The sequence below is a fragment of the Marmota monax genome, unplaced genomic scaffold, assembly GCF_021218885.2.
Source record: "Marmota monax isolate L192 unplaced genomic scaffold, Marmota_monax_Labrador192_F-V1.1 WCK01_AAM20220418_F8-fsc00129, whole genome shotgun sequence".
Taxonomy (NCBI): Eukaryota; Metazoa; Chordata; class Mammalia; order Rodentia; family Sciuridae; genus Marmota; species Marmota monax.
Window position 1 is genome coordinate 702638 of NW_026693811.1, and position 27988 is coordinate 730625.

At 31.5% G+C, this 27988-nt stretch overlaps 1 protein-coding gene across 21 annotated transcripts in view; it reads right to left on the minus strand.

The window, feature by feature from the left end:
• Positions 1 to 27988, minus strand: part of Baz2b (bromodomain adjacent to zinc finger domain 2B) — a 361835-nt gene that overhangs the window by 53083 nt on the left and 280764 nt on the right. For 13 of the 21 annotated variants that reach the window (XM_058584941.1, XM_046462280.2, XM_046462283.2 and 10 more), the window contains 7 exons: positions 15238 to 15448; positions 8374 to 8466; positions 8204 to 8265; positions 4321 to 4386; positions 1685 to 1750; positions 280 to 324; positions 6 to 38 (listed from right to left, as the gene is read on the minus strand). In XM_058584941.1, the coding sequence (XP_058440924.1) occupies positions 6 to 38; positions 280 to 324; positions 1685 to 1750; positions 4321 to 4386; positions 8204 to 8265; positions 8374 to 8466; positions 15238 to 15448 (576 nt within the window). The remainder of the gene's footprint in view (positions 1 to 5; positions 39 to 279; positions 325 to 1684; positions 1751 to 4320; positions 4387 to 8203; positions 8266 to 8373; positions 8467 to 15237; positions 15449 to 27988) is intronic. The other 8 variants (XM_046462282.2, XM_046462293.2, XM_046462295.2 and 5 more) reach the window with 2 other exon arrangements.

Consider the following 27988-nt stretch of genomic DNA (forward strand, 5'->3'; position numbering starts at 1 on the left):
CATACCCATACCATATCTAGTCTATGCCTCTCCAACTCCTGGTAGAAAGAGTTGGCACAACATTATGAAACAGAAATCACAGAGTCATAAAACCAATTTTAACCCCCCCCAAAGACACCAAAATCAAAGCAAGGCAATAACTAAGTGATGAAAGAAAAACTTAAGCAGGAATTATATCAGAAATTTTAAAGAAATATTTTGAACATTTTCCCCCAAATAGATTTAAGCAAAATTATAAAACATACATTTCAACAGTTACATAATCACATGTATACAGACCTGATGCTTCAGAAGAACAGCTTGTTGTCTTCTCAATTCTTTTTCCTTAAAAATAAGAAACTTTTAATATATGAATTCTGGGAAAGATTTAGAACATGCTAAAAAGTATAAAAGTTCCTGTTTCTAAAATTCTATAGTCTTCCATTAGGTTGAACCATACAGAATTGCCAATATTCAATCATGTTTTTTCTTGTAAAATGGCAACTCAATTTCACATAGTTCTATATATTTAACATAAAGACCATATGATGCTGGAGCAAGGATTTCAACTTAAAAGTCAATGAATATCCTAACAATACACATCAACAGTGATCTACTGAACTGACTAGATTGTCAGAGCATGAGATACAAATCACACATTTAAAAAAAATAATTTTAATACATTATGTTGTAACTCTCAAATTTAGCTGATTAGAATTCTCCCCACTCCAAATATAATCTCCCCAATGTACTTATAATTAACCACAAATATTTATTTTCTATGAATAAAAGTGATAAAGACTTTGGTGATCAGATTTCTATACCCACCTATGGTTCACAACACCATCCCAAGGGGACAGGGGTTTAATGCAAATAATTCTAAGAATGTCATCAGTTTCACAATTTTTATAAAGGTAAAATCTGAATGAAATTAATATTAAGAGTAGGCATAAAAGGAGCAGACACGTAAAGAATAAAGTAACAGAGTGTTGAAAAGATAAGAAATAGGTACTAGGGATATAGCGCAGAGGTAGGGATGATTCTTATCATTTGTAAGGCCCTGGGTTCAACCACAGCACCAACCTTGCCTTCCCACCCCACAAAAAGAAAACAGTTTTCTGGTTGTTTTGAATACTACCAGGTTCACACAGCTGCCCACTTTTAGAATTTAGTTATCTGAAGTAGACAGGGTGGGTGGGGAAGGGAAAGAACATCTCTCTTATACTTCGATAAGTAAATAGTACTTATTAGTAAATAGCAGTTGATAGAATTTTGTTTCTATATGCTTTTCATTTTGGGGCTAGATATTAACAAAGATAAAGTTATATGGGGAGAATCAGATTTGGGACATAGTTTTAAACAAACATAAATGACACACAAAATCTTTTGGGGAATCATTCTTATCAAGCAAAACTATATACAGGTGTTATGCAATAATTTGCATTTCTGATTTGATGTCTCCTATTGAAAGAGCTGAAAGCATTACATAGAACCTGTATAATGAAATAAAAATACACAATGTATACATATAATATACATACAAATAAAAGCACACATTTACACATTGTATCTGCTATAATGTATTTTTAGATAGCCATTCTGAGGAAAGCTTTTTTTTTTTTAAATATATGTATAATTGATGCTGGTAAAACACATAGTTTTTATTTTTTGAAAAATAAAAACTCTGATTCTCATCTAAACTAACCTTTATTCGTTTCTCGGCCTCCAATAATTTGGCATTTGCCGCTTCTTCCTTCTTTTTCTTTTTAGCCTGTGCATGCAAAACAGGTCTCAAAGTCATGCAACAGCACCACTACAACTTGCAAATAATCTCAGACTTGAAATGAAGCTACATGCCTCACAAGGTACAAAACAATATGTAACACATATGTGGACAATTACAGATTTTTCCCGTTAATTATATTTCTAATTTATAGATAAGCATTAGGATATGCCAAAAATTATTAAATTCATAAGAATATGACAACTTTTCTTACTGTCTACAAACTTCATTAAAAATCTATAACAACTGAGTATTGGTTATCTTAAAACTTAATTACAGAAAAAATTATTTTGTCATTTTTTGTTTTCTGATTTTAAAACATCTCTAAAAAATTTAGAAAACAGGATACATATTAACTGCTAAATAAAAACTATTTCAAGAATAAATCACAATGGATATATTACTCAGCATTAAAAGAGAATATGCATACGCAGGTAAATGGATGGAGTTGGAGAATATCATGCTAAGTGAAATAAGCCAATCCCTAAAAACCAAAGGCCGAATGTTCTCTCTGATAAGTGGATGCTGATCCATAATGGGTGGAGGGCACATGGGAAAAATGGAAGAACTTTAATGGGGCAAAGGGGATGAAGAAGTTTACTTTTATAAAATGTTTATTTCTATATTGAAAGTAAATATCTAACTATAAACTCTAATAACTTTTCTAAGAGTAAAGGGGGAATGGGGGCAGGAAAGATGGTGGAATGAGATGGACATCATTATTCTAGGTACATGTATAACTGCACATATGGTGTGACGATACATCATGTACAACCAGAGAAATGAAAAGTTGTGTCGCAATTGTGTACAATGAATCAAAATTTATTCTGCTGTCATATATACCTAATTAAAATAAATTAATTAACTAATAAAAAATAAGCATACAGAATAGCAAAATTCATTGTTATCTATTTATGCATGCACACAATAATATAATTTGATCAAAAAATAAAATTCTTTAAAAAAAGAATAAATCAGTAACAATTTTAAAATGCACATGTCTTGAAATTTCTTTTAAAACTTAATTTTAAAACTTAATTTAAGATATAACCACTAAATGAAGCATTAAATCTGTTTCTCTCTATCTCACATATTGTGGTTAAATTTCAAGTGTTCTTTTCCCCGCCCTTTTTTGTTTTTACAATATCCTTTTTTAAAAAAATTATTTATTCATTCATTCATTCATTCTAATTAGGTATATATGACAACAGAATGCATTTTGATTGACTGTATACAAACGCAGCACAACCTTTCATGTCTTTGGTTGTATTCAATGTAGTGTCACACCATATGTCCTCCCCTTTTTCTAACAGGATGGAAACCTATAAATCTTTCATCAAGCACATTTTGGCCATTAAGATCATATTATTGGGCTGGGGCTGTAGCTCAGTGGTAGGGTGCTTGCCTCGCATGTGGGAGGCACTAGGTTTGATCTTCGGTACCACATAAAAATAAATAAATAAAGATATTGTGTCCATCTACAACTACAAAAAATTTTAATAAAATATCATATAATCAAATGTAAACTTTATAAATCTTAAAGTCATTAACTAGATAGTTTCATAACTATCTGATAATTAACTTCAATATACTTTAAGATAGAGATATTTTTGATTTAGGAGTTTAAGATTAATTTAAAATGGATTAGAGAACATGTATGTATTTCTAGAAGGGGTAAAAAAACAACAAAAATCTCAGCTTTCTGGACCCACAGCAAATAAAGTGGTCTATAAAGCAGTAGTTTCCTGAATAGCTGAGAAGTTATAATAATCTTAAGCATTAAAAGTTTATTTGCATTATGTTAGATGGAAATAACCTTGAGACATATGCCTGTTTAGACACAGTACACTAAACATAATTTGGCTTTTTTTTGATGACTCAGGGCAATTATTTTGAACATCGGTTATTATACTACACAGTTTGATAGAGTAATGCCTTTGGGCTATTAAGGTGTTGAAATTGCTTGCTATTCAACTAAAAGATTACAAACTCTTGCTAGGCTTTTGGGTTCCTGTATATACCAGATGGAGCTTTTTTCTATTTTCCTTTGCTGTCTTTGGCTACTACTTTCGTTGTTGACAACATGTCTTCTATCTTACTCTAGTAATCTCATAGGGAACCGAGTTATGCTAGAACCAGCAAACCATGCCAGTAAAATTGTTTCTATATTTAAAATTTAATTTTACTTTCAGAATGTTTACTTTTATAAAATGTTTATTTCTATACTGAAAGTAAATATCTGACTATAAACTCTAATAACTTTTCTAAGAGTAAAGAACAAAGGTTTTAGCAAATGAACTTTATGACAACTATATTAGGTGGTCAAAGGTCTTCCTTTATCTTTTGTCTTATTTCCTAGATTTTTACTGGTAGGATTAGATAAGCTTGCTAAATAAAGTTCAGAGAAGGTCTTACTTTATGCATTATATTTAAAGATATTTTCTGATGAACATGTTAATTTGTATAGGTGAGAGACATAGGCAATTTTTTAATTTTTTGCAGAGTTATCAAAAAACATGATTATATTACTTTAATCATATTAAATTTACGAACTCTACCTCTAGAATTTGCTGGGCTCGAAGTTCTTTTTCCATTCTGATTTGCTGTATTCTCTTAATTTTTTCCTGAAGGAAAGATTATAAAAATTTAAGATAATAAAATAAATATTGAGGTAAAATGTGTTTAACTGGAATCAAATAAGTTAAGAAAAAAAACACAAAATTATCAAATGCTGCCCAGACTGTATATAAAAATTTCAATGATTTATTACAAAATTATGTTTTTATGTTTTAAATTCATATGATTTTAAAAATGTCTCATAATCTATAAAATAAAAATGCTAAATAAATATACAGAAACCAGATAAATAAAGCTGATTAAACTTACATAGCCTGGAAATATTTATAAATATTTGTAACTGCAAATAAAAATTAATTTGAAATAAGTACAGGATAGAAAAGTAGAAAAAATTAGTGTCTTCAGAGTCAGAATACATAAACTAGTTCTGGGTTAAAGTTATTAATTGGATGATCTCGAGCAAATAACTATTCATCTATAAACCAGGATAAGGTGCTTGCCCTTTTTTACTGTCACAATTAGATAAAAAATAATTTCCATTCTAAAACTTATAGTTAAATGTTGAACAATATGATATTCCTTTTAACTACTTCAATAAGCCCATCTAAAAATAATCTGTAATACTTAAAAAATGGATTGATAACAATTTAAAAGTCTAAGGAATTGGTTATATAACACAGTTGGTATACACAATGTCTAAATTTAATGAACTGACTGTGGGTTATGTTTTATTTAGTGATCATCTAGATTTTGATAAGAACGTACATTGATTTTTTAAAATTACCTCATATACTATAAGCATACTGTTATCAATTTCATGCTCATAACTTCCACTTGAGTCCCAAAATGACACTGATGAGAATAAATGCATAATTTTCAGAACAAAAACACCTGAAATTTTCTACTTCAAATTGTATTTATTCTAGAACTTCCAGAGCAAACACATTTTATACTGCTGTATATTATAAAACTTGGTTCATTTTCCAGATGCTAGTTGTGCCTTTTGAAGATATACTTTAATATATATTTAATTTCTTTTTGATACACTGATGTTTTATTGATGTCCTACACGGGCCTACTACTTGATAATGAGATTTTAGGAATTAATATTATGATTTCAGAAGACTGATACCCTATGATTTTGCATTTTTATTCTGGCAAGCTAAAATACTTAATACTCTTTTGGTATTAAGTATTTTAGCTTACCAGAATAAAAACCCAAGGGTATCTTTCATGTTATCTACAAGTCTTAGAGAAGACTATGTTTGATCCATATCTGATATATTTATTTGGATTAGAGCTAAGTAAATCATACTCTTGAGCTAATTTTTCTGCTCTTGTCAACTGTAAGATTTTATAGTGGTATGCCCTCAAATAAGCACAAGAATACCACTGTACTCTTGTGCAAAGAGATAGGTAGACAATCTTGGGCTTATGTAATTTGGGACTTAAGTACATTTAGTCTAAAGTATTATCTTAAATATTCAAGAGATTTATATGTACTATTATTTGGCAGTGCTCTCACCAGGGATGAGAAACACAAGTAGATAAACATTATTTATGAATTATAATAATAATATAGATTAATCTTATAGTATTGAGCACTTGAAAAAATACTGAGTTGGTCACTTTACATAAAACAACTTGTGATCATTAAAAACAAACAAACAAACAGAAGTTGAAATTATATTCTTACTATAAAAGAGAAAAACTGAGATTTCCAGAGTGAATACTTTTCCTAATATCAAAAAATTACAATTATCTTACTTTACAACAGATGAAATAGAGAATTAGAGGTTAAGTAGTTCATCCAAGGTCACAAAATTATTATTACTTTTTGTGGGTATAAAGTTATATCTATAATTTTATTTTTTTTCTTTTTAAATTTTTTATTTGTTTTAATTAGTTACACATGACACTACAATGACCTTGACATATCATACGTTTGAATCAGATGGGATATAATTTCTCATTTTTCTGAGTGTGCAGGTTCCAGAATCATATTGGTCATGCAGTCACATATATACACACAGTAATAAAATGTCTATTTCATTCTACTATCCTTCTTATCCCCCCATCCCCTCCCCTCCCATCACTTCTCTCTACCTAATCTAAGGTAATGCTATTCTTTTTTTTTTTTCTCACATCTTCATACATGTATTTTGTATAACGATGAGGGTCTCCTTCCACCATCTATGCAATTCCCCTTCTCCCCCCCTTTCCCTCCCACCTCTCTTCCCTATCTAGAGGTAATCTTCTTCCCGTGCTCTTCCTCCCTACCCCATTTTGAGTCATCCCCTTATATCAGAGAAGACATTCGGCATTTGTTTTTTTGGGATTGGCTAACTTCACTTAGCATAATCTGCTCTAATGCCATCCATTTCCCTGCAAATGCCATGATCTTGTTTTTTTGTTTTTTGTTTTTTTTTTTAGTGCTGAGTAATATTCCATTGTGTATAAATGCCACATTTTTTTAATCCATTCATCCATCGAAGGGCATCTAGGTTGGCTCCACAATCTAGCTACTGTGAATTGTGCTGCTATAAACATTGATGTGGCTGTATCCCTGTAGTATGCTGTTTTTAGGTCCTTTGGGTATAGCCAAAGTCACAAAATTATTAAGTAGCTAAGCCTATATTTCAATCTAGGTTGCCCAAATCTCTAAACTCCAAAATTCTAAAATCCAAATCTGTATCAACTATCTCTAGTCACATTAGTCAATTCTTCAGGGAACCTTAGAAATAATTACATTAAATCCAAGTCATTTATTTAGCAGCTATTTACAGAGTAACACAGTTGATTTCATTTCATACTTGGAAATAACATTTAAAATTTCTTAAAGAATAATACTTGGCTACCATTTCCTCTCTGTTTTAATGTTACATGAGTTTGTGGAGGTGGAAGACTAGTTTATGCATTCAATCTTAAATGAAGCTGAATACCTTATCATTTAGTATTGTACCTATAAGGATTTTAAAATTATTTCATTTGCTCAATCATAGTCTGAAGATCTCATAGAGGAGGGATACTGCAGATAAAGAAATTCTGGATGTGCTAAAATAATGCTTTCATTATTTTTGTGCAGTAGCAAGTTTTAAGTAATTTTTGAAGCATTCAGAAGGGTAAACCTTATCATATATAACTTGAATTTAATTTTTTCTAATATTTTACATATTTTAGAACAACCAACTTTCCTTATTAAAATGTGAATGTTCAAGCAATACCTTTCATTTACCACTACATAAATTTAAAAAGCCTTCAATTGTTCAGGACGTCCACTTATACTCAAAGTACTAAGATACTAAAATACTTACATAAATTTTCTGTTTGCTAATTTTTTTGCTAAGTTTTGTTTGTTTTTTTATTTGTTTTGTGGTACAAGTGATTAAATCCAAGGGTGCTCTACCACTGACCTACATCTCTATTCCTTTTTAAACATGAGACAGTGTCTCACTAAGTTGCTGAGGCTACCATTGAACTTGTAGTCCTCCTGTCTCAAGGCTCCTGAGTTGCTGAGATTATAGGCATGCACAATCATGTTAGCTTGTAATCATTAAAAAAAAAAAAAAGAAAGAAAACAACTTAGAAATATAGAGGTAGCGCACTTACTGTGCATGCATAAGACCCTGGGTTCAATTCCCAGCACTGCAAGGAAAACCTCAAAACAAAACAAAACAAAACCTTGAAAGAAGACGACTTAATTTTAAAATGAGGTGAAATTTTAACTAATGGAAGGTGACAACTTTCTAAATAGAACACATAACAATGTGTAGTAGTTATTAAAAAAATCAAAATCAAAATAATGTACTTATATAGATCCTCCAAATAAGGACCATGTTCTAAAAGTTCAATGCATGAACATACCTGTTGTTTCATAATCTTTATCTGTTCTTTTTGCTTTCGTTTCTCCTCAGCAGCCATTATTGCTATGAGAAACCAAAGCACAGATTATCATCAGATGAGCAAAGAAGAAGCCTTTTATGAACTCCCCAACACTCACTTTTCAAATTCATGCCATCATTTATATCACCCACCTTGTTGTTTTTTAGCTTCTTTGGCAACCCGAGCCTGTTCCTGCTTTTGAAGTTTTCTCAAAAGCTTTATTTGTGCTGCTTGCCTGGCTATTTCTGAAAAACAAAAAATTTCAGAAAACATTACTAACAACTTCACATGACTGCAAACCTAAAATGCTAACTGTGAAATTAGTACTATATCATCATGAAGGGTATAATATTTAAGAAAACTGCTTATGGTTAAAAGGTACCAAGTAGGAGAGTAGTGTAGTAGAAAATGTCATGGTCATTGTCCTTAGAAATTGCCAAAATTGTAGGTTAAGAACAATAATTAGATTTCAATTGTAAAACAACAAAATACATAAAAAGAAATACCCTCAAATAAAACAGACTCTCCTCTCCAAACTTATATTTCAATGAGGTATACTAATGGTTAAATCCTTAAATCAGTGATATTCTTACTTATGAGAAAGAGAGACTAAATCTTCTATAATCAATAATTTTAAGGACAATTTACTTCTCATAATTTCCAAGAAAAAAATGTATGAACTTGGGTGGTAGAAAGGCATAAATAATGGCCCCAATTCTTCATTCCTCCCTTTAAACATGTCATTCACAATGTGACATTGCAGCAACTTCCATCAAGAAGTGGAATGTATTTTGTCCCTCAATTTTGAATTCATCTATGGTCAAGAATTAGCAGCTATAATGAAAGTAGAACCTGAAAGGGTATTTGTGCTCTTTCTACTTTTGCTCTTGTGCCTTGCCCATTACTATAAGGACATATTTGATTTAGGCTGCTAGAGAATGAGACTGACCCCACACGTGTTATGAAGTCCAGCCAAGGTCAGCAAAGCTGTTCAGTTAGCTTACAACTGATTCCACTTGCACCAGCAATTAACACTTAGCATTATATGCTACTGAGGTTTGATGATTATTTGTTAACCCACATTAATGAGGCAATAGGTATAAAGGCTATGAAATGTTACTGCTTTTCTGTGTTGGCAAACAGTCTGAATACTTCTAACTCTAGAAGTAGTGTATCATGATATCATTTTAGAAAGCACCACTTTAACACACCCACCACAGGAACTAAGCAATCCAGACTTTGGGAATGGTACCAGGAGATCAGAAATGACTAAGTGAATTATAACTCCAACAGAGAATATGTAGAATGCAGACTTTGAATCACCTCTTTAAAAGACCCCTGTTGGGAAGTGTGAATCAGGCGGTATAGCGATACCAGACTTCAAACTATACTACAGAGCAATAGTAACAAAAACAGCATGGTACTGGTACCAAAACAGGAGGGTGGACCAATGGTACAGAATAGAGGACACAGAAACCAATCCACAAAACTACAACTATCTTATATTTGATAAAGGGGCTAAAAGCATGCAATGGAGGAAGGATAGCATCTTCAACAAATGGTGCTGGGAAAACTGGAAATCCATATGCAACAAAATGAAACTGAATCCCTTTCTCTCGCCATGCACAAAAGTGAATTCAAAATGGATCAAGGAGCTTGATATCAAATCAGAGACACGCCGTCTGATAGAAGAAAAAGTTGGCTACGATCTACATACTGTGGGGTCGGGCTCCAAATTCCTCAATAGGACACCCATAGCACAAAAGTTAATAACTAGAATCAACAAATGGGACTTACTCAAACTAAAAAGTTTTTTCTCAGCAAAAGAAACAATAAGAGAGGTAAATAGAGAGCCTACATCCTGGGAACAAATCTTTACTCCTCACACTTCAGATAGAGCCCTAATATCCAGAGTATACAAAGAACTCAAAAAATTAGACAATAAGAGAACAAACAACCCAATCAACAAATGGGCCAAGGACCTGAACAGACACTTCTCAGAGGAGGACATACAATCAATCAACAAGTACATGAAAAAATGCTCAACATCTCTAGCAGTCAGAGAAATGCAAATCAAAACCACCTTAAGATACCATCTCACTCCAGTTAGATTGGCAGCCATTATGAAGTCAAACAACAGCAAGTGCTGGCGAGGATGTGGGGAAAAGGGTACACTTGTACATTGCTGGTGGGACTGCAAATTGGTGCAGCCAATTTGGAAAGCAGTATGGAGATTTCTTGGAAAGCTGGGAATGGAGCCACCATTTGACCCAGCTATTCCCCTTCTCGGTCTATTCCCTAAAGACTTAAAAAGAGCATGCTACAGGGACACTGCTACATCGATGTTCATAGCAGCACAATTCACAATAGCAAGACTGTGGAACCAACCTAGATGCCCTTCAATGGATGAATGGATAAAAAAAAAATGTGGCATTTATACACAATGGAGTATTACTCTGCATTAAAAAATGTCAAAATCATAGAATTTACAGGGAAATGGATGGCATTAGAGCAGATTATGCTAAGTGAAGCTAGCCAATCCCTAAAAAACAAACGCCAAATGTCTTCTTTGATATAAGGAGAGTAACTAAGAACAGAGCAGGGTCGAAGAGCATGAGAAGAAGATTAACATTAAACAGGGATGAGAGGTGGGAGGGAAAGGGAGAGAGAAGGGAAATTGCATGGAAATGGAAGGAGACCCTCAGAGTTATACAAAAGTACATACAAGAGGAAGTGAGGGGAAAGGGAAAAATAATACAAGGGGGACAAATGAATGTCAGTAGAGGGGGCAGAGAGAGAAGAGGGGAGGGGAGGGGAGGGGAGGGGGGATAGTAGAGGATAGGAAAGGCAGCAGAACACAACAGACACTAGTATGGCAATATGTAAATCAATGGATGTGTAACTGATGTGATTCTGCAATCTGTATATGGGGTAAAAATGGGAGCTCATAACCCACTTGAATCAAAGTGTGAAATATGATATATCAAGAACTATGTAATGTTTTGAACAGCCAACAATAAAAATTTAAAAAAAAATCTATATAACTTGATATTTTTAACTTTGTAAGCTACACATAAGGCAAAATAAAAGCTGTGATACAAAAAAAATAAATAAATAAATAAAAGACCCCTGTTGCTGCTGATGGACAGAATCACAGCCTCTGGAACAGGCTGTGTTTCTCCTTTGTTAACAAAGCAATAAAACTTCTGTATAGCATCACTATACAGAAGACATTGTTTCAAACATTGTATCTGAGGAACAACATAAAGAACCTATAAAACTATATTCATCAATAATGAATATGCATGATTGCTAGCTCCTAAATCACTTCAGCTCTATCAATTTCCACCACTTAGTGAACGCAAGCATTGTTGTGTTAAGTTTACATGATCTTCACAACTACTTTATAAAATAAGCAATGCTGCGCCCAGGTTATAAATAAAATACCTAAGGCTCACTGAAGTTAAATAGCAGAGACAAGATATAAACCCAGGTCTGTCTTTTCAGCTCCACAGTCTATCTGCTAGAACTTCTAAAAATCTTTAAGCAATATTTGAATGCCTTGAGATTTTAACTAAGAATGTAATTGCATATTCTTGTAATAAATGGTTGCTTGCTATGGATAATTTTCTGTCATGAACATTTAAAAAAAGGTGAGGAGAAGTAAAGGGTATAAGTTTAGCTTGTAAACTGGAAATGTTGATGAAAGACAAAAATGAAGCTAATGCTACTAAAGTATGTCTCCCAATATTCCAATAATTTCAACATTGAGGAAGCATAGACACTATCAAAAATTTCTGGGTCACACAAAAAGATCTCCTATATACTAAATATTTTCAGGGGAAAAAAAGCCTCTACCCTTGCATGCATACTCAGCAACCTCTAATAATATTCTTGAAGAATATAATCTCATCTATAATAATATCAGATAAACACTTCCTTCAACATTAAGAATTGAAATGAACCCTATTGAACTCCACTATAAAGGCCTGAAGATGTGCTAAATGATTCTAAAAACATTTCCTGGAAAATGTGACATAAATATAGTCTTTTGTTCCCCTAAAAGAAGCTGACTTTTAATAAAGAAATTCTGTTTTATATATATATATATGTGTGTGTGTGTGTGTGTGTGTATGTATATATATACACATACATGTATATATGTATGTTTGTGTATGAGTGTATCAGTAAACTTCAAGCTTCATAGAAGTACATAGTAATTTTTATTTTTAAGCCCTGTGGACAGAAAAACATCAAAAAATCCACCTCATATCTTTTCACTTTACTAAGAAATATACAATCTGAGTAATCATTAAAATTTATATAGCTTAAATTTTACATTTTGAGCAGCTGGAGGGGAAAATGTGAAAAGAAGAAGAAAAAAAAAAACTAGAGATACTATGGAGCAAAGAGAATGAGTTAGAGATGCAGAAAAAAATTCACCTAGGTAGTGGGGAATAAATTGCTCCCATTATCTATTCATTTATTTGGCTTCTGGTTGCTGAATATGTTACAAATAACATTTGAAATGTTAATTTGAAAAATATCTTTTATGATTTAAGAAATCACATACTGCTTTAATTTCAAAGATAAAAGTTAATTTTTGAAATAATGTTTATTTTCACTGAATTAGGGATCTTTCAGACAGAACTGATGTCTTTGGTTTTAAGACACATTTTAAAACATTTTAACATCTCTAAAAATCAATCGATGTGTTAGATAATTGGCAGCATTTTATCTTCTTATAGCTATATAATAAAATAATGGTACACTGTATACACTATATGATATCTCATGTTCTATGACATAAAAAGGACAGGTGCTATTGGATACTTTGGAAAATTTGAAATTTAATAGTATTCATCAATTAATAAGCAGGTTTATTTATACAGACTAAAAGTGATTCATTCTTGTTTTCTTTTCTCCCCAGGAAAAAAAAACATGAAAACTATACACCATACAGTTATAAAAATGATTAATAATTATTTACTGTTAAATATTCAATCCTTACATACATGATGAGAAAGAACATATATATATATACAGTTACTCCAAAATTTACAGAAATTGCAAAGTTAACCCATGGCAATGGGGGAGAAGTATGTAATAGACTAAAAATCAATTTGAAAGCTAGAAGGAGAATAAAATATTGGGTAAAAGTAGATTAACTTCTATTTTGTTACAATAAAAACATAGTTAATTTTGCAAATTTATATTTGCCATTTCAGATATAATGATATTTGTGTTGGATATACAAAGAGCCCATGTTTTAGCTATCAGTTAATTTTGAGGACTTATTTTATGCAAAACAATACATACATTTAACCATTATGCATTTTTCAGAAGAATTAATGGATTATTGAGAATATTACCTTTTAAAATTTATGTATGTTAATATATCCATTTTTTTAATCATTACTGACAGCTACCTGGCAGAGATGAAAGTCTTACAAAAAAAAAATAAAGTAAAAACTAAAAAAAAAAATTGACTAACATATTAAGGTAGAAAAAAATTTACAGGATATTAAGTTATATGGTAGGTTGTTAACTTACATACTACTGGTCAAAGTTTGAATTGGTATAGCCTTTTTAGAGACAATACTTGCCAGCTATCTACCAAAATTAGAAATGGTATGTGCAGTACATGTTTAAGTAAACATGATTTATATGTTTATTTTGTGCAATATATATTTATTAAGACACTGTGATAGAAAGGATTCACTGAAGAGACTGGTTTAATGAAGTAGAGCTACACGTGGCATCATTCACTACTCAGTGATTAAAAGACAGATTGGTTGGTTTGTAAGCACTAATACAGAAGGATTCAAGATCAATGGGAAAAGAACAAGCTGAATAGTATGACATTATAAGTATATTTATTTTAGAAATCAAGAAGGATGTAAATATGTTCGAATGTATGTCTGAATATGTGTGAACACATTCTAGAGAGTTTTTTTAAAAAACCCTCCTAATGATTCCACTAATGAGGAAGAGTAAGTGTCTTTCGTTTTACAGCATTCTGTTCTAAGAGCTTTTTTCATAGATACTTTGTTTTAAAATAAAAACAAATATGCCAATATTATGGTGGTGTTTACAATAAATAGAAATAAATATTTCAGGCATTTCCTCCAGATTTTGATGTTTATTTATAGAGAAAGTAAAAGAAGTAAATTTATGTTAGTCTTTTAAAGTAATTTTTCTTTACTAAACCTTTGTTTTACATTATCTTATGTCTTCACATGTAAATAAAAGCTTGCAAATAAAAGTTATCTATACATGTTTCTATGTTCTATGTTAAAAGCCTTCACATTTGTAAACAGTAACTAAATGCCATATCAGAACTATTTTATTTTATTCAGCCTTCTCTGTGTTATATGTAGCATGGCTTTGTCTTGATAATTTATGCATAATTTTGAATCATGAATATATCTTAGGTTATTATGAGCACTTTCAGTTTGATAAATGATACATTCTGGTGATATTAAAATACTTTTTCATATAGTTCTATTAATTGAGCATTTTGAAAATATATACTATATCCAGACTATAGGAGAACCCAAACTAAAAGACTGGTTTACTTACCAGTAATTGGAGTTCTCTGACTGAAAATTTATTCCACAGATCCACATATTTTGGAGTAATTCTCATGTACCACCTCAAGGAATCGGGAGCTGTTAAAAGGAGAATTTCCAGAAGGTTGGCACGACCTTAAGGCAAGTGCCAAGTGCTGGTTGATTCCCTTTCTGTGCAAGCCTTAATAGCTTAACACCCACATTTGTAATTCTAAACACATGGGATAGGATGTGTTTATAAGTATGGCTCTTGAAAATTTACCTAAATCAAAGAACTCCAGTTACCAGTGGGACTCCTTATTTTCTCATTTATTCTAACACAAATATCTATTATTTAGAAACTGAGAATAGTGTCATTCATTCCTAAGTACAAAAATGTAAAAAATATGTTTAGCATAATTTTTAGTATAATTAACACAGTGTTACGTACATTACATTTCTTACCTTGAGCCTGCAGTTTTCTTAGCAATTTGGCATCTGTGTTATCTAGGAATTCTGCACTGCCAACATTTGGAGGTCGACCCTTCCTACGTTTCATCCTGGATTCCTCTCTTGCTCGCTGTCTATCTGGATTTGGTGGTCTTCCTCTACGACCTTCCATTGCCCTGATTCGAGGAATGACATCCTCTTCTTTCAAAAGACACCACTGCATTCCCTTTTAATTAACATTTAATAGAAATAATATATTACAAATACAATAAAAATGAGATATCAATATGTCAGAAAATTCTAGGTAAATATTTTGAAATTTATAAAGCTTATACACATTTTAGCAATTTTATTTTTTAAAGTAAATTTAGATTTATAATTATGACTTTGGCATGGTTTTAGTATTCCTACTTAAATAACAATCTTTATTAATTAATGTATACATTTGCATCTATATCTGTAAACATAGAGAAATATATCCTTTTTCTCCCCTTTTCCAAGTCCTGGGGATTGGATTCACAGCCTCACACATACTAGGTAAGTACTCTACCAATGAACTACATCCTGAGACCTTTAAATTGCCCATGCTGACTTCAAACTTGTAACCCTCCTGCCTCAGCTTTCCCAGCAGCTGGGCTTACAGGCATGTTTCACTAGGCCTGGCTTAGAGGTATACCTTAATCACCTTTTCTGAACTATAACAACCATAAAGTTGACAGATATTTGAAAATATTAGTGATGACCACCCTTGGATTGTTCTTTTGGGTAATCAGTTCAAACAAAAGCTACCCCCAAAATAGATGAATGTTCTCTTTACAGGAATATTATAGCTAATAAATGAAGACAGGAAATAAGAGAATATAAACATTTTGTAATACTTAATGAATTAATGTATCCAAACATTGAACTTGAATGGATGCTTATCACCCAAAAGAGAGACAACCAGACCATGTTAGCCTCCTAATGAAGGCTCACACTATCATCTATAAAGTCTTACCCCTAAAATCAAAACTGCATTTGATCAAGCCTCTAGATTTAATTACTATAAGTTTAAAGAAAGACAACTGAGAGATATCTTTTACACTAACTATACAGCAAATTCTACAAATGACCTAATTTCTTCAACAAGTAAATTATGAAAAGAAAAAGATCTGTGGGAAGATTAAATTAAAAGATGTACTAAACAATTCCAATATGTGGACCTTACTTAGATATTGATTCAAATAAACAAACTGTTAGGAAAATTTTAACAAAACGATTGAAAATTTTAATAATGACATTTGATGATATCAAGAAATTATTAGTCATGTGTTAATGAAAGGAATATTGTTCTGAGAAATATGTCCATAGGTGATTTGGTCATTGAGTAAAATATACATAAACATATGGTATAACTATACATCTAAGGCATATGATATATACAAGCTTATACATATGACATAAGCTTGATATAAATGTACATGTGTGTGGGTATGTGTGTGTAGCATATTGTTTCTGGGGCCACAATGAACAAAATAACACAAAATTAAATCAAGAATAAGAGAAAATGATGCAATTAAGAGGTGAGGTAAAAATGATATGTGTAAGGGTGTCAGTGAAACAAGGGATAATATATTACATTAAATCTTTTTATAAGCAGGAGTATTCTATAAAATGACAATAAAAAGTATAGTAAATGCTCACCAGTAACATAATAATATATTATTCTATTAATATTATGCATTTTGTACAATTGTATGTGTCATTCTTTCAAATGATTGGCAGCACAAGTTTGTTTGCATCATCACCACCACAAATGCATGAGTAATGAGTTATGCTCTAATGTTATAATGGCTACAATGCTACTAGGTGAGAGAAATTTTTCAGCTCCATTATAATCTTATGGGACCACTGCAGGACTGGTGGTCCACTGATTGGAAACATGGTTATTTGGCACATGACTATATTTCAAAGCATGATAATGATACTGTGGTTATGTATGAAAAAAAAGAGTCCTTATTTTTAGAAATAAAAATGAAAAATTAACAGATAAGATGTATGATTTGCTTCACAAAAAAGACCTTGAACAGCCAAAACAATCCAGAATAAAAAGAACAATGCTGGATGCATCATAATACCTGGTATTAAAATATACAACAGAAGCATAATTACAAAAACAGCATGGCATTGACATAAAAACAGACATGTCCTAAAGGTATAGACTAAAGGACCCAGGAATAAACCCACTTATCTATAGTCATCCAATTTTCACAAAGGTGCCAAAAACATAGTTTGGAGACATGACGGCCTCTTCAACAAATGGTGCAAGAAAAATGGGATATCCACGTGTAGAATATTGAAACTAGATTGCCCTCACCCTACATAAAAATCAACTCAAAATGGATCAAATACTTTAATGTAAGATCTGGAGGAAAACAGGGGAAAGCTTCAAAATACTGGCACAGGCAACTATTTTGCTCAGGAAATAAAAGTAAGAATTGACAAATGGGATTACATAAAATTAAAAAGCTTTTGCACAGTGAAGGAAACAACAGAATGAAGAGAAAATCTACAGAATGGGAGAAAGTCTTTACTAGCTACATATCTGACAGAGGATTAATACCCAGAATATATATTAAAAAAAACTTCAAAAAGTTAACAAGAACTATTAATAACAACCAATACATAAGCAAATGATATGAACAGAGAATTCTCAAAAGAACAAGTGCAAATGACCAAAAGTTATTTAAAAAAATGTTCAATGGCTTAGGCCACCAGGGAAACGTGAATTAAAACTTCACTGAGATTCCATTTCATCTCAGTAAGAATACTGATTAATAAAAAAAAAAAAAAAAAAGTAACAAATGTAGGACAGGAGAGTGAAGGAAAATAGCCAGGTGCAGCATTGCAAGCCTGTAATCCCAGTGGCTCAGGAGGCTGAGGCAGGAGGATTAAAAGTTCAAAGCCAGCCTCAGCAAAATCGAGGTGCTAAGCAACTCAGTGAGACCCTCTCTTTAAATAAATTACAAAATAGGGCTGGGGATACAGCTCAGTGGTTCACTGCTCTTGAGTTCAATCCCTAGTACCCCTGCCTGCCAAAGAAAGGAAATCCTCACTCTGTTGATGGGAACGATAATTACTATAGTCACTATAGAAAACAATGTGAAGGTTCCTAAAAAAAACTAAAAATAGATCTACTACATAGATCTATAACACTCCTGGGGAAATGAAGTCAGCACCCAAAAGAGATACTCACATGCCCATGTTTATTATGGCAATATTCACAATAGCTAAGGTATAGAATCAATTTAGTTGCTCCTCAAAAGATAAACAGATTAAAAAATATATGGTACATATACAGAATGGAGTATTATTTAGCCAGAAAGAAGAATAAAATAATTTCATTTGCAGGAAGATGGATGAAATTGGAGGTTATCACAACAAGCAAAATTAGCCAGACAGAAAGTATTGGGCCAGGCACTGTGGCACACATTTATAATCTTAGCTACTTGGGAGGCTTAGGCAGGAGGATCACAAGTTCAAGGCTAGCCTCAACAACTTAGCAATACCCTCAGCAACTTAGAGAGATCCTGTCTCAAAATAAAAAACACTTGAGATGTAGCTCAGTAGTAAAACACCCCTGGGTTCAATCCCTAGTTAAAAAAAAGTAATACATGTTTCTTCTTATATGTGGAAACCCCAAAAAACAAAAAAAAAAAAAAAGAGAGAAAGATAACTGGAAATAGAAGACAACCTAAGGGAAGAGAATAGGGTAAAAGAGGGTGATAGGGAGGGTGGATACAATCAAATAATGACACATGCATGTATGGAAATACATCACACAGCGAAACACATTAACTGTACAATTAATATGATTGAAAATATAAGTAAAATTGAAAACAACAAAGATTTTTCTTTAACAAATTTTTAAAGTGGAGAAGGAGATAGGGCTATTTGTAAAATAATATTCAGCATAATGACAAATAGTAAAGCTGATGATAAATACATGGTATATTATTCTATGTACTTTTGTGCATATTTGAGGTTTCTCCTTATCCTCTGCCTTCTGGAGCACACACAACAACAAAATACAGCTGTGCTCTAAAAATAATTCAACTTAGTGCTAAACACAATCTGAGTCAGGTTTTCAAATATCCTGTATATGTTAATCAAAATAAAAATATATGTTTCATTACCTCACTTACAGTCTTAAATAATGTGTTCAGATACAGAAGAGGTACCCTTTTAAATAACTGACATCTTATTTCTTAACTTTTCTTTTTAAAGAGTGAATTCCTTTAGTGTATATTTAAGAAGAAATTTAAATGTACTTTTCTCTTAAAAGAACCTTAAAGTAGGAATTTTTCTTAAACATTGGGAGCAATTTAAAATAATCAAAAGTTCTTGAGTTTTATTTTATGTGATGATTACTAACCTTAGGCAAAGAATCTATCTATCTATATCTTAGTTAAAAGTTACTAAAAATACAAATACTATTACTTGCTACCGCAATGGAAAAGAGTTAATAAAACTATATTCTAAGTACTATATTTTGTTTCAGGCATTTGAGTACATTCTATATCTTAATCTTCACAACTTTCCTAACTAATACAGTAGGTTTTATTGACCTTGTATTACCATAGAAAGAATTCAAGCCCAATGAGGTACACAGACAGCAAGAAACAGAACTGTGATTCAAATCCAAAACTGTCTCATTCTGATACTATATGCTCTTGTACTACATGTACAAGATGTACAAAGATGTTACAAAGCTGTTATTATACTCGATAAGTGACTGATCAAAATATTCTGTCTTGAAAGCACAGCCAAGACTATATCTAGAAAAGACTGTCAGAAAAAATTTAATGCATATAGTCCACATCTATGTGCATAAATTAAACCTATATTAACTCTATTCAGTAATTTTTTCAATATTTATTTTTTAGAAGTAGTTGAACACAGTACTTTTATTTCATTTATTTATTTTTATGTGGTGCTTAGGATCGAACCCAGGGCCTTGCACGTGCTAGATGAGCGCTCTACCACTGAGCCACAATCCCAGCCCTTCCCTTCAGTAATTCTCATGCTAAAATTTTTTTTTTAAAATTATGAAAATTTTTTTCTAAGTATTCAAATGAAGTAAATAGGTTCAACAGTTGTATCAAGTGCAAAGAAAACCTTTGGAACAGTTTTATGATAGGGCAAGTCATGTTCACCAGCAAGGGAAGCTTTTAATTAGTTTAGGTTTTCATTTTCTATTGTGCTCTTAGAAATCAAGGCTGCATGTACCACATTACTTGAAAAATATATTGGTAACATAGAAAAGAGAGAGGCTCATAAAAGAATCTATAAACAAATCTGCATTAAGAATTAGAAAATTCATTTCAGACCAAGATTTAAAGAGTTTTATCAACTTTTCTTTTCCACATACAGTTTTCACATAGTTATTTAACTAGGAAAATATATTTGTTTCAAAAAGTGGTAGTATATGTGGGTGCCCAAAACTTACCAACAAACATAGTGATATTATTATTTACACTTTTGCCGTTGGTATTTAGAAAGTAAATACTTTCTAAAGGGATTGCATATACTAGATTACATGTGATGTCCCCTAAATTCTGGATTTCAGAAAATGAGAAAAGGATGGCATGGAAAACCTAACTTCATACTATAACCTCAATTCACTCAAGAGCCAAATAATTGTGAGGAAAAGTGAATATACTTTATCACTTGACTTATATGCTACTAGCTTTTTGGGTCAGAAATTGTATATTTAAAAAGTTAATTATTTTTCTTAATTTCTAAGATGTAAAACAGTAAATGTTTCTTGGAAATTATCTTTCCTAAGATTTAAAAGATATAGATAGGAGCTGGGCATAGTGGTGCACACTTGTAAACCTAGCATCTTAGGAGGCTGAAGCAGTGGGATCAAAAATTCAAAGCCAGTCTTGGCAATTTAGGCCCTGAGCAACTTAGTGAAGACCCTGCCTCAAAACAAAAATATAAAAAGGTTTGGGGGTTTGCCCCTGGGTTAAATCCTGGGTACCAATAAATAAATAAATAAATAAATAAAATATAAAAAATAAAAGATACAGATAAAAAGAAAATAGAAGATTAATATGATGGAGATGGTAAGAGATCAAAGTTTTGTTATATTATTATAATTCCTCTTTCAAGAGTTGTTAATTTATAGCCTTAGAAAATAACACATTTGGGGGCTGGGAATGTGGCTCAAGCGGTAGCGCGCTCGCCTGGCATGTGCGGGGCGCTGGGTTCGATCCTCAGTACCACATAAAAATGAAATAAAGATGTTGTGTCCACCGAAAACTAATAAATAAATATTAAAAAAAGAGAAAATAACACATTCACTTGTATAAATACTTCAAAGACAAAAAGTGTTTTATTTCAGAAAACTGAATAAAATAGTCAAAGTAGAAAAGGAAAATGAGATAAATATATTATAGGATTGTAACATATTATTTTAAAAAGTTTCCATTACTTAAATATTTGTTGAGGTACCTACTCTAAGGAAGGCATTACATTATCTAAAGGTGAGTTACAGAGTCCTTTCCCATACTGGAACAGTATTTTTAACAAGGACTGTAGGCTAAGACTATTCTAATGTAGGTAATTCAAGGACCACCCCATGATAAGTAATAAAATGGAAAAAGATTTAGAGGTTAGGACAGGAAGTCATCTCAATAGTCCCTGTAAAAATTATAAGGGTCTGAATTAGTGCATGGGAATTAGAGCTAGAAAGGGAGGAAATATATTGGTCTTTTGAGGGGAAAACAAACTTGAGTGGGATTGAAGATTGCCTGGATGTGAAGGAGGAAAGGTGACCAAGGTGTGCAGTAAATAATACGGAAAAAGGAAATGGTTGTGAGGTTTTCTTCCTGAACAAAGTTAAGTTACAGGATGGAGAATTATTTAGAAAAATTGGCAAATAAATTAGTTTTCTCTCTACTTTTTAGGACTTAGAGCTTAAAATAAATAAAATATTTATTTTGAATGAACTCATTTAAAAATATTTTCGGCATTCAGAAATTCAAAAGAAGAGTCACTATGAAATTTTATTTCAATATGACTTTCCTGTTTCAATATTTCTATTTGCCTACAATAATGACATTCCAAAGTATAGGTGAACATTTCATGAGCAACTGGTTTGTTTTTACCTTTCTTTCAGACAATGAATTGCCTCATTGGGTTTCCCACATTCTATTCAAGCTAGAGTCAATCTGTGGTTTAGCAGCAATATGTTTAGGTCTTAACAGTTGTTCTCAAGTCTCATTCCTGCTTCAATTTTATATCCTAGGTTGTATTTTGCTTTTGTTACTCCCATTTTGTTTGATTTTGCAAACCTGTAAACTGATTTATTTTGAAGGTAAAGCAGTATATAAGTAAAGGGAGTAAACCAGTCTACCAAAAGGTAATATACTGATCTATTTGCCAAGTTACTGAGGATTTTCTAAAAGTTTTAGTGTCACTAAGACTTTGCTGCACCAATGTTAACGTGGATTTGCAATCCTGTGCTACTAAATGCTGATTTTCAAGTTTAATATCTAAGATAACTGGTATGTCTTAAATGTTCCATGTTATATAAGTGAATAGAAGGAACTCTCTTCTACTCTACTCATCCTTTTCTAAATCAGGACCTATGTTTACCCCAGTCCTTGCCTGTAGTACTAAAATAGCTATAGTGTATGTTTTAAATCTAGATTGAGATATTTGTTCTGACAATTTTAGGTGTTAGTTATTCAGAGAATTGATTATTTACCAAACTGATTTTTGGGTATATGATTTTCAGTAAATTTAACCACAGCTTTAGTAAAGGAAGTTTTTACCTTTCTCTGAAAGTTTACTTTAAGAATTCTTTACTTTCAAGTAGTTTACATAAAACTTTCAGAATGTCATACTAAAAGGGAATGGACTTACAGGCATCCTATAGTATTTGCATTTACATTACAGATGAGAGAACTAAGTAGGTTTCAGTTTTTCAAAGCAACATAGGATGCTGAATTTCCCTGAAAAAATCTAAGAAATCTTAGGGCATGAGCAAAGCAAGGGCATCAAATATTTCTGACAATATTTGACATTTCATATTTTCAGAAAAACAGTAATATAAAAAGTCAGAATTTGTTGGATTTCCTTACGTCTCTCTTTTAGTTTAGTATTGTGTCTATTTTTAGTCACTTGACAGTTCAGAGGTAGGTAGTGAGTGCTTGATACACTATACTTAATAGCATTAGAATTAGTAATCTACTTTAGTCATATAGCTTCTTAACACTACATACTATTTTGAATATCACTTCAAAAATGTGAAAGAATAATAGCTGTCTCTAGTGGGGGAGGGGTATCATCTATTAGAAACAGTTGAGAAAGATGTGGTTTGAAACAACTGCTTCCATAAGGCTGACTTCACTATCTAGTTACTCACAGTAGGTTACCTTCTGAGAGTGATAACTTTCAATATTTCCTCTTCAGCTCCACACTTGGACTTGTCTAGCCACAAAAATCCTACCTGGTAAATCAATGACATAAATTTCTAGACTTTTAGACTTCTGGTACTGATCCTTCATGTTCTCAGTGTCCAAATGTGCCCACAGCTATGTTGCACGAGGTGTGACAGTTAACAGCAAAGAACTCTGGTTGTTGACTCCCAATCTTTTGTTCTTAATTTGAAATAATTACCAGCATTACAATTGTGCCAGAGATTTTGTGTTGACTAACTTATTGTGAAGTTTCCTCTTACATTTAATTAACAAAATCTTAATTTTAGCTGGTCAGCATCAGAATAAATTCTCCAGAACAGGGTGCTCTAAACCAATGATCATAACTTCTATTTTTCTTTAGTCTCTCCAGTAACAGTGATTTTTATTCAACTTCTGGCTTTCAACTTTTCTGCAGTAAAAAATAAGTTCACAATTTCTCTTATGGAAAAAATGCCTTCAGACAACATTTATTTGAGGGAAAAATGCCTGCCACGTTAAATATATTTGCCATAAACATTTATTAATTAAATGACTATGAAAAAAGGCTCTTTTCAGAAAGAACTACACTTTATTTTCCATATGGCATTATACCATTTGAAGAATGCTTTTTTCCCCCAAATATAACATCTTAAATAGAAAAAAAAAGCAATGATTTCAGCATTATTTTTTAATTGTTTCATCTGTGTATCTTCCTTTGCATTTTTGGACTGAGTGATTAGATATTCAACACTTGAAATGCTTCTGAAATTCCCAGGTGTTTTTTTTTTAAATGATCATAAATGTAATATTTGTGCTTAAATGTTTTTTTCTATAATTCACAAAAAATGTTTTTTAGTAGATCATTATATATTTTAAAATAATCTCTGTTACTTATAATTGAAACTTTCATATATTCTGAGGAAAATGTGAATAACTTTTATTTTAGCATTATATTTAGTTAAACAAAAAAACTATGTTTTACCAAAATCTAACTTGACCTTACTTTCTATTATTCTGACAATAAACTAAAATAAAATAAATGACAAGCATTAGGTTCAACAAGTTCTATATAATGTAACAGAACAGAAATCTGTTAAAAAGGAAAAAAAAAAAAACTCTTGGGCTGTGGATATAGCTCAGTTGGTAGAATGCTTTCCTCGCAGCACCACACCAAAAAAAAAGAAAGAAAAAAGAAAGAAAGAAATTACAGGATACCTAATTAAAGTAACTAAATAATAAAGAAAATAATTTTAAAAAAACCTCTTTATCTTATCTTATACCCTTTTCTAAACTAAAGAGGCTAAAACAGCCCACAGAACTTCATTAGAAGGTAGCTAGCCAGTATAGCACAGACTTACAGACAACATTACTATTTGTTTCATGATGTTTATCACCCCTAAAGTTAAGGTAGTAAGAAGTGTTTGATATCTATCAGTAGATGCTGAGAGGTGGCTGATTCTACAAATCTCTGACCATACTTGTGGACTGAAATAAATAAAACTGATAATGAATAGATTAAAGGCTTTTTACCCCCATATCTTAATTACTCAATTCACTTCAAATTAAGGGCTTCTTTTTTCTTTTTAGAGGTAATCATTAGATTGTTGTTCTTTGGGTAAGAATGAATTCACTTAAATGTCAATAAATGAGTTATCATACATATCACTATTTCTTTTTTTTCTATATCTTGTTTTATTTATTTTCTTATATAGTGCTGAGGATCGAACCCAGTGCCTTATGCATGCAAGGCAAGCGCTCAACAATTGAGCTACAAACCCCAGCCCTTAGTCACTATTTTCAACAAATGTTTATTGCTAAAAATTCGTATTTAATTATTATCTTAATATCAGAAACATTAAATAAAAAATGATTAATTTATACAAAATAATCATCATTTTCCATTGCAGGTATTTACCTTCTAGGAGAAATTATCTCAGTAGTTTCATCTATAAAATATAAAGCTTTGAAAGACCACTGATGCAATTTTTGAAAAGCTTCAATTAAAACTAGAACCTGCAGAACTAATAATTTTTATTGGTATATTTTAAGAGAAGAAAGAAAAACATGATGGTGAAAACATATTTACAAGTAAAATATTTTATTTGGAGACTGATTTAAAATGCTAATAGGGCTAGGATTTGGCTCAGAGATAGAGCACTCGCCTAGCACGGGCGGGACCCGGGTTCGATCCTCAGCACCATATAAAAATAAAGGCATTGTGTTGTGTCCATCTACACCTAAAAAATAAATATTTAAAAAAATAAAAGTAAAAAAAAAATAAAATGCTATAAATAAATTAAGCTGTTGACAGTGGAGCATGGCAGGCTGAAGCAGATTGATCACAAGTTCAAAGCCAGCATTGGCAACTCAGGAAGACCTTCTTAAAAATAATATTTTTATAAGGGTAGAGATGTAGCTCAGTGGTAGAGCGCCTGCCAAGCATGTACCAGGACCTAGATGCTATAGTCCCAGGATGGTGAAAACCAACAAAGAAGAGTACTAATGAATATGTAAATAAAACATATCATTTCCTATCACTCAATGGATATATAAAGCCTGGAACATTTGCGATCATTATTTACAATTTCCAACCACAAATTCTAAGCTTTATTTGAATTACAACCTGGAGAAGTATTATTTTTAAAAGATATTGTTTTTTACATTAAATACTTAATACAAAAAAATTTCAGAAAACAAAATACAAAAGAACATAAAAAGCAAAACAAAAAAATCCACTCTATTGTCAAATATTACACGCATTTTTAAAGTTTTGACACATTTCCTTTTGATCTTTTGGTATGTACAATTTTGCTTTTTGATACATTTTTAGCCATTAAATCACTAATAAAATGTGTATAAAGTTAGATACATTATAAATACATATAATTATCACTGCATGGTAGTATTTCATTTGTGCCAAACTATATTGTAGATATTGTGCAGAATTTAAACTGATCAAAATAATTTCATATGATTACTCAAACAAAAATATGTAACCAATTTTTACATAATTATACACATATCTAATTAATCATATGCTTATCTATACAAATGAAAGAAGTGCATATGGCTCTACAACTATACACTTCTCTAATTAATTTTCTAAAACACCTATTTAGATTACTTACCTGTTCTCTAAAAGTATCCTGAAATGAATCCAACTCACTCATTTATTTTAACTAAGAGAAGTGCTTTCAAAATTGCTAATATTTCCCCCTAGCACTCTGTGGAAATGTTGACAGCTGAACATATTATGATTTTAGTAATTCATCATATTTTGTTGATTGGAATTGATTTTAACAGACAATATGCATTTGAACAACACTGATTATGTTTAATAAAAAGTGAATGAATGTCAAAGAACATTCTGCTTTGGGTAATAAGGCTTTATAGATTAAGTCTAATTATCACTGATACAAAACTAAAAATCCTTTATATATTGAATAGCAATTAGCTTTACTCTTAGAGCAAAAATCTAGTGAACTTAAAAACATAAAATATCTTTGGCATAAATAAGTGAGGAGCTTATAATATGAACCAAAGATTAAAAATAAGAATTAAAAAAATTATTACCTTATGTTTTCTGACTAAAAACCTGATCCTATACATATGGATGAGTAAAATAGCACTGTGGTTGGTGCTACTTGGTGGTTGGTGGCAGTTTTAGTCTAAATTGTTGTTGTTGTTGTTGTTGTGTGTTAACAAGTAAAAAGAAAAATGAAAAAAAATCACATAATATATTTATATAAAAAAGTTAAACCTGAGGTAAATACATTTTTGTATATTAGAACTACCAATAAAGAGTCAAATAGATCTGCATACAATTTGTTCCTTAAAAAGTCATGGACAACAATGGCAGAAAATAGGTTACATGATGTATATGAAAGCATATTTTTTAGAACCTTGAGTTCTTTTTAAGACCATGTATCCTTAGAAAATCCCTAAGTCTTTTAAAATTACAGAATGGGAAAGTCTTTTCTACTTCTCTCTCTATAAAATCACTGGGTAAGAGAGGATTGAAAAGTCTTCCTATTCACAAAGAAAATACTCAATGACAGAAAAAAATTTCTTTCTGTAGATTATAATGTGTCGAAAGAAAGGTTCAATGAAGAAAGCAAATATTGGGCTGGGGCTATAACTCAGTGGTAGAGCACCTGCCTCACACGTGAGAGGCACCGGTTTTGATCCTCAGCACCAAATAAAAATGAAAAAAGATGTTGTGTTCATCTACAACTAAAAGAATATATATGCGTGTGTGTGTATGTATGTATATATAATTAAAGAAACAAATATCACCTTCAGTTGGCTGACCATTT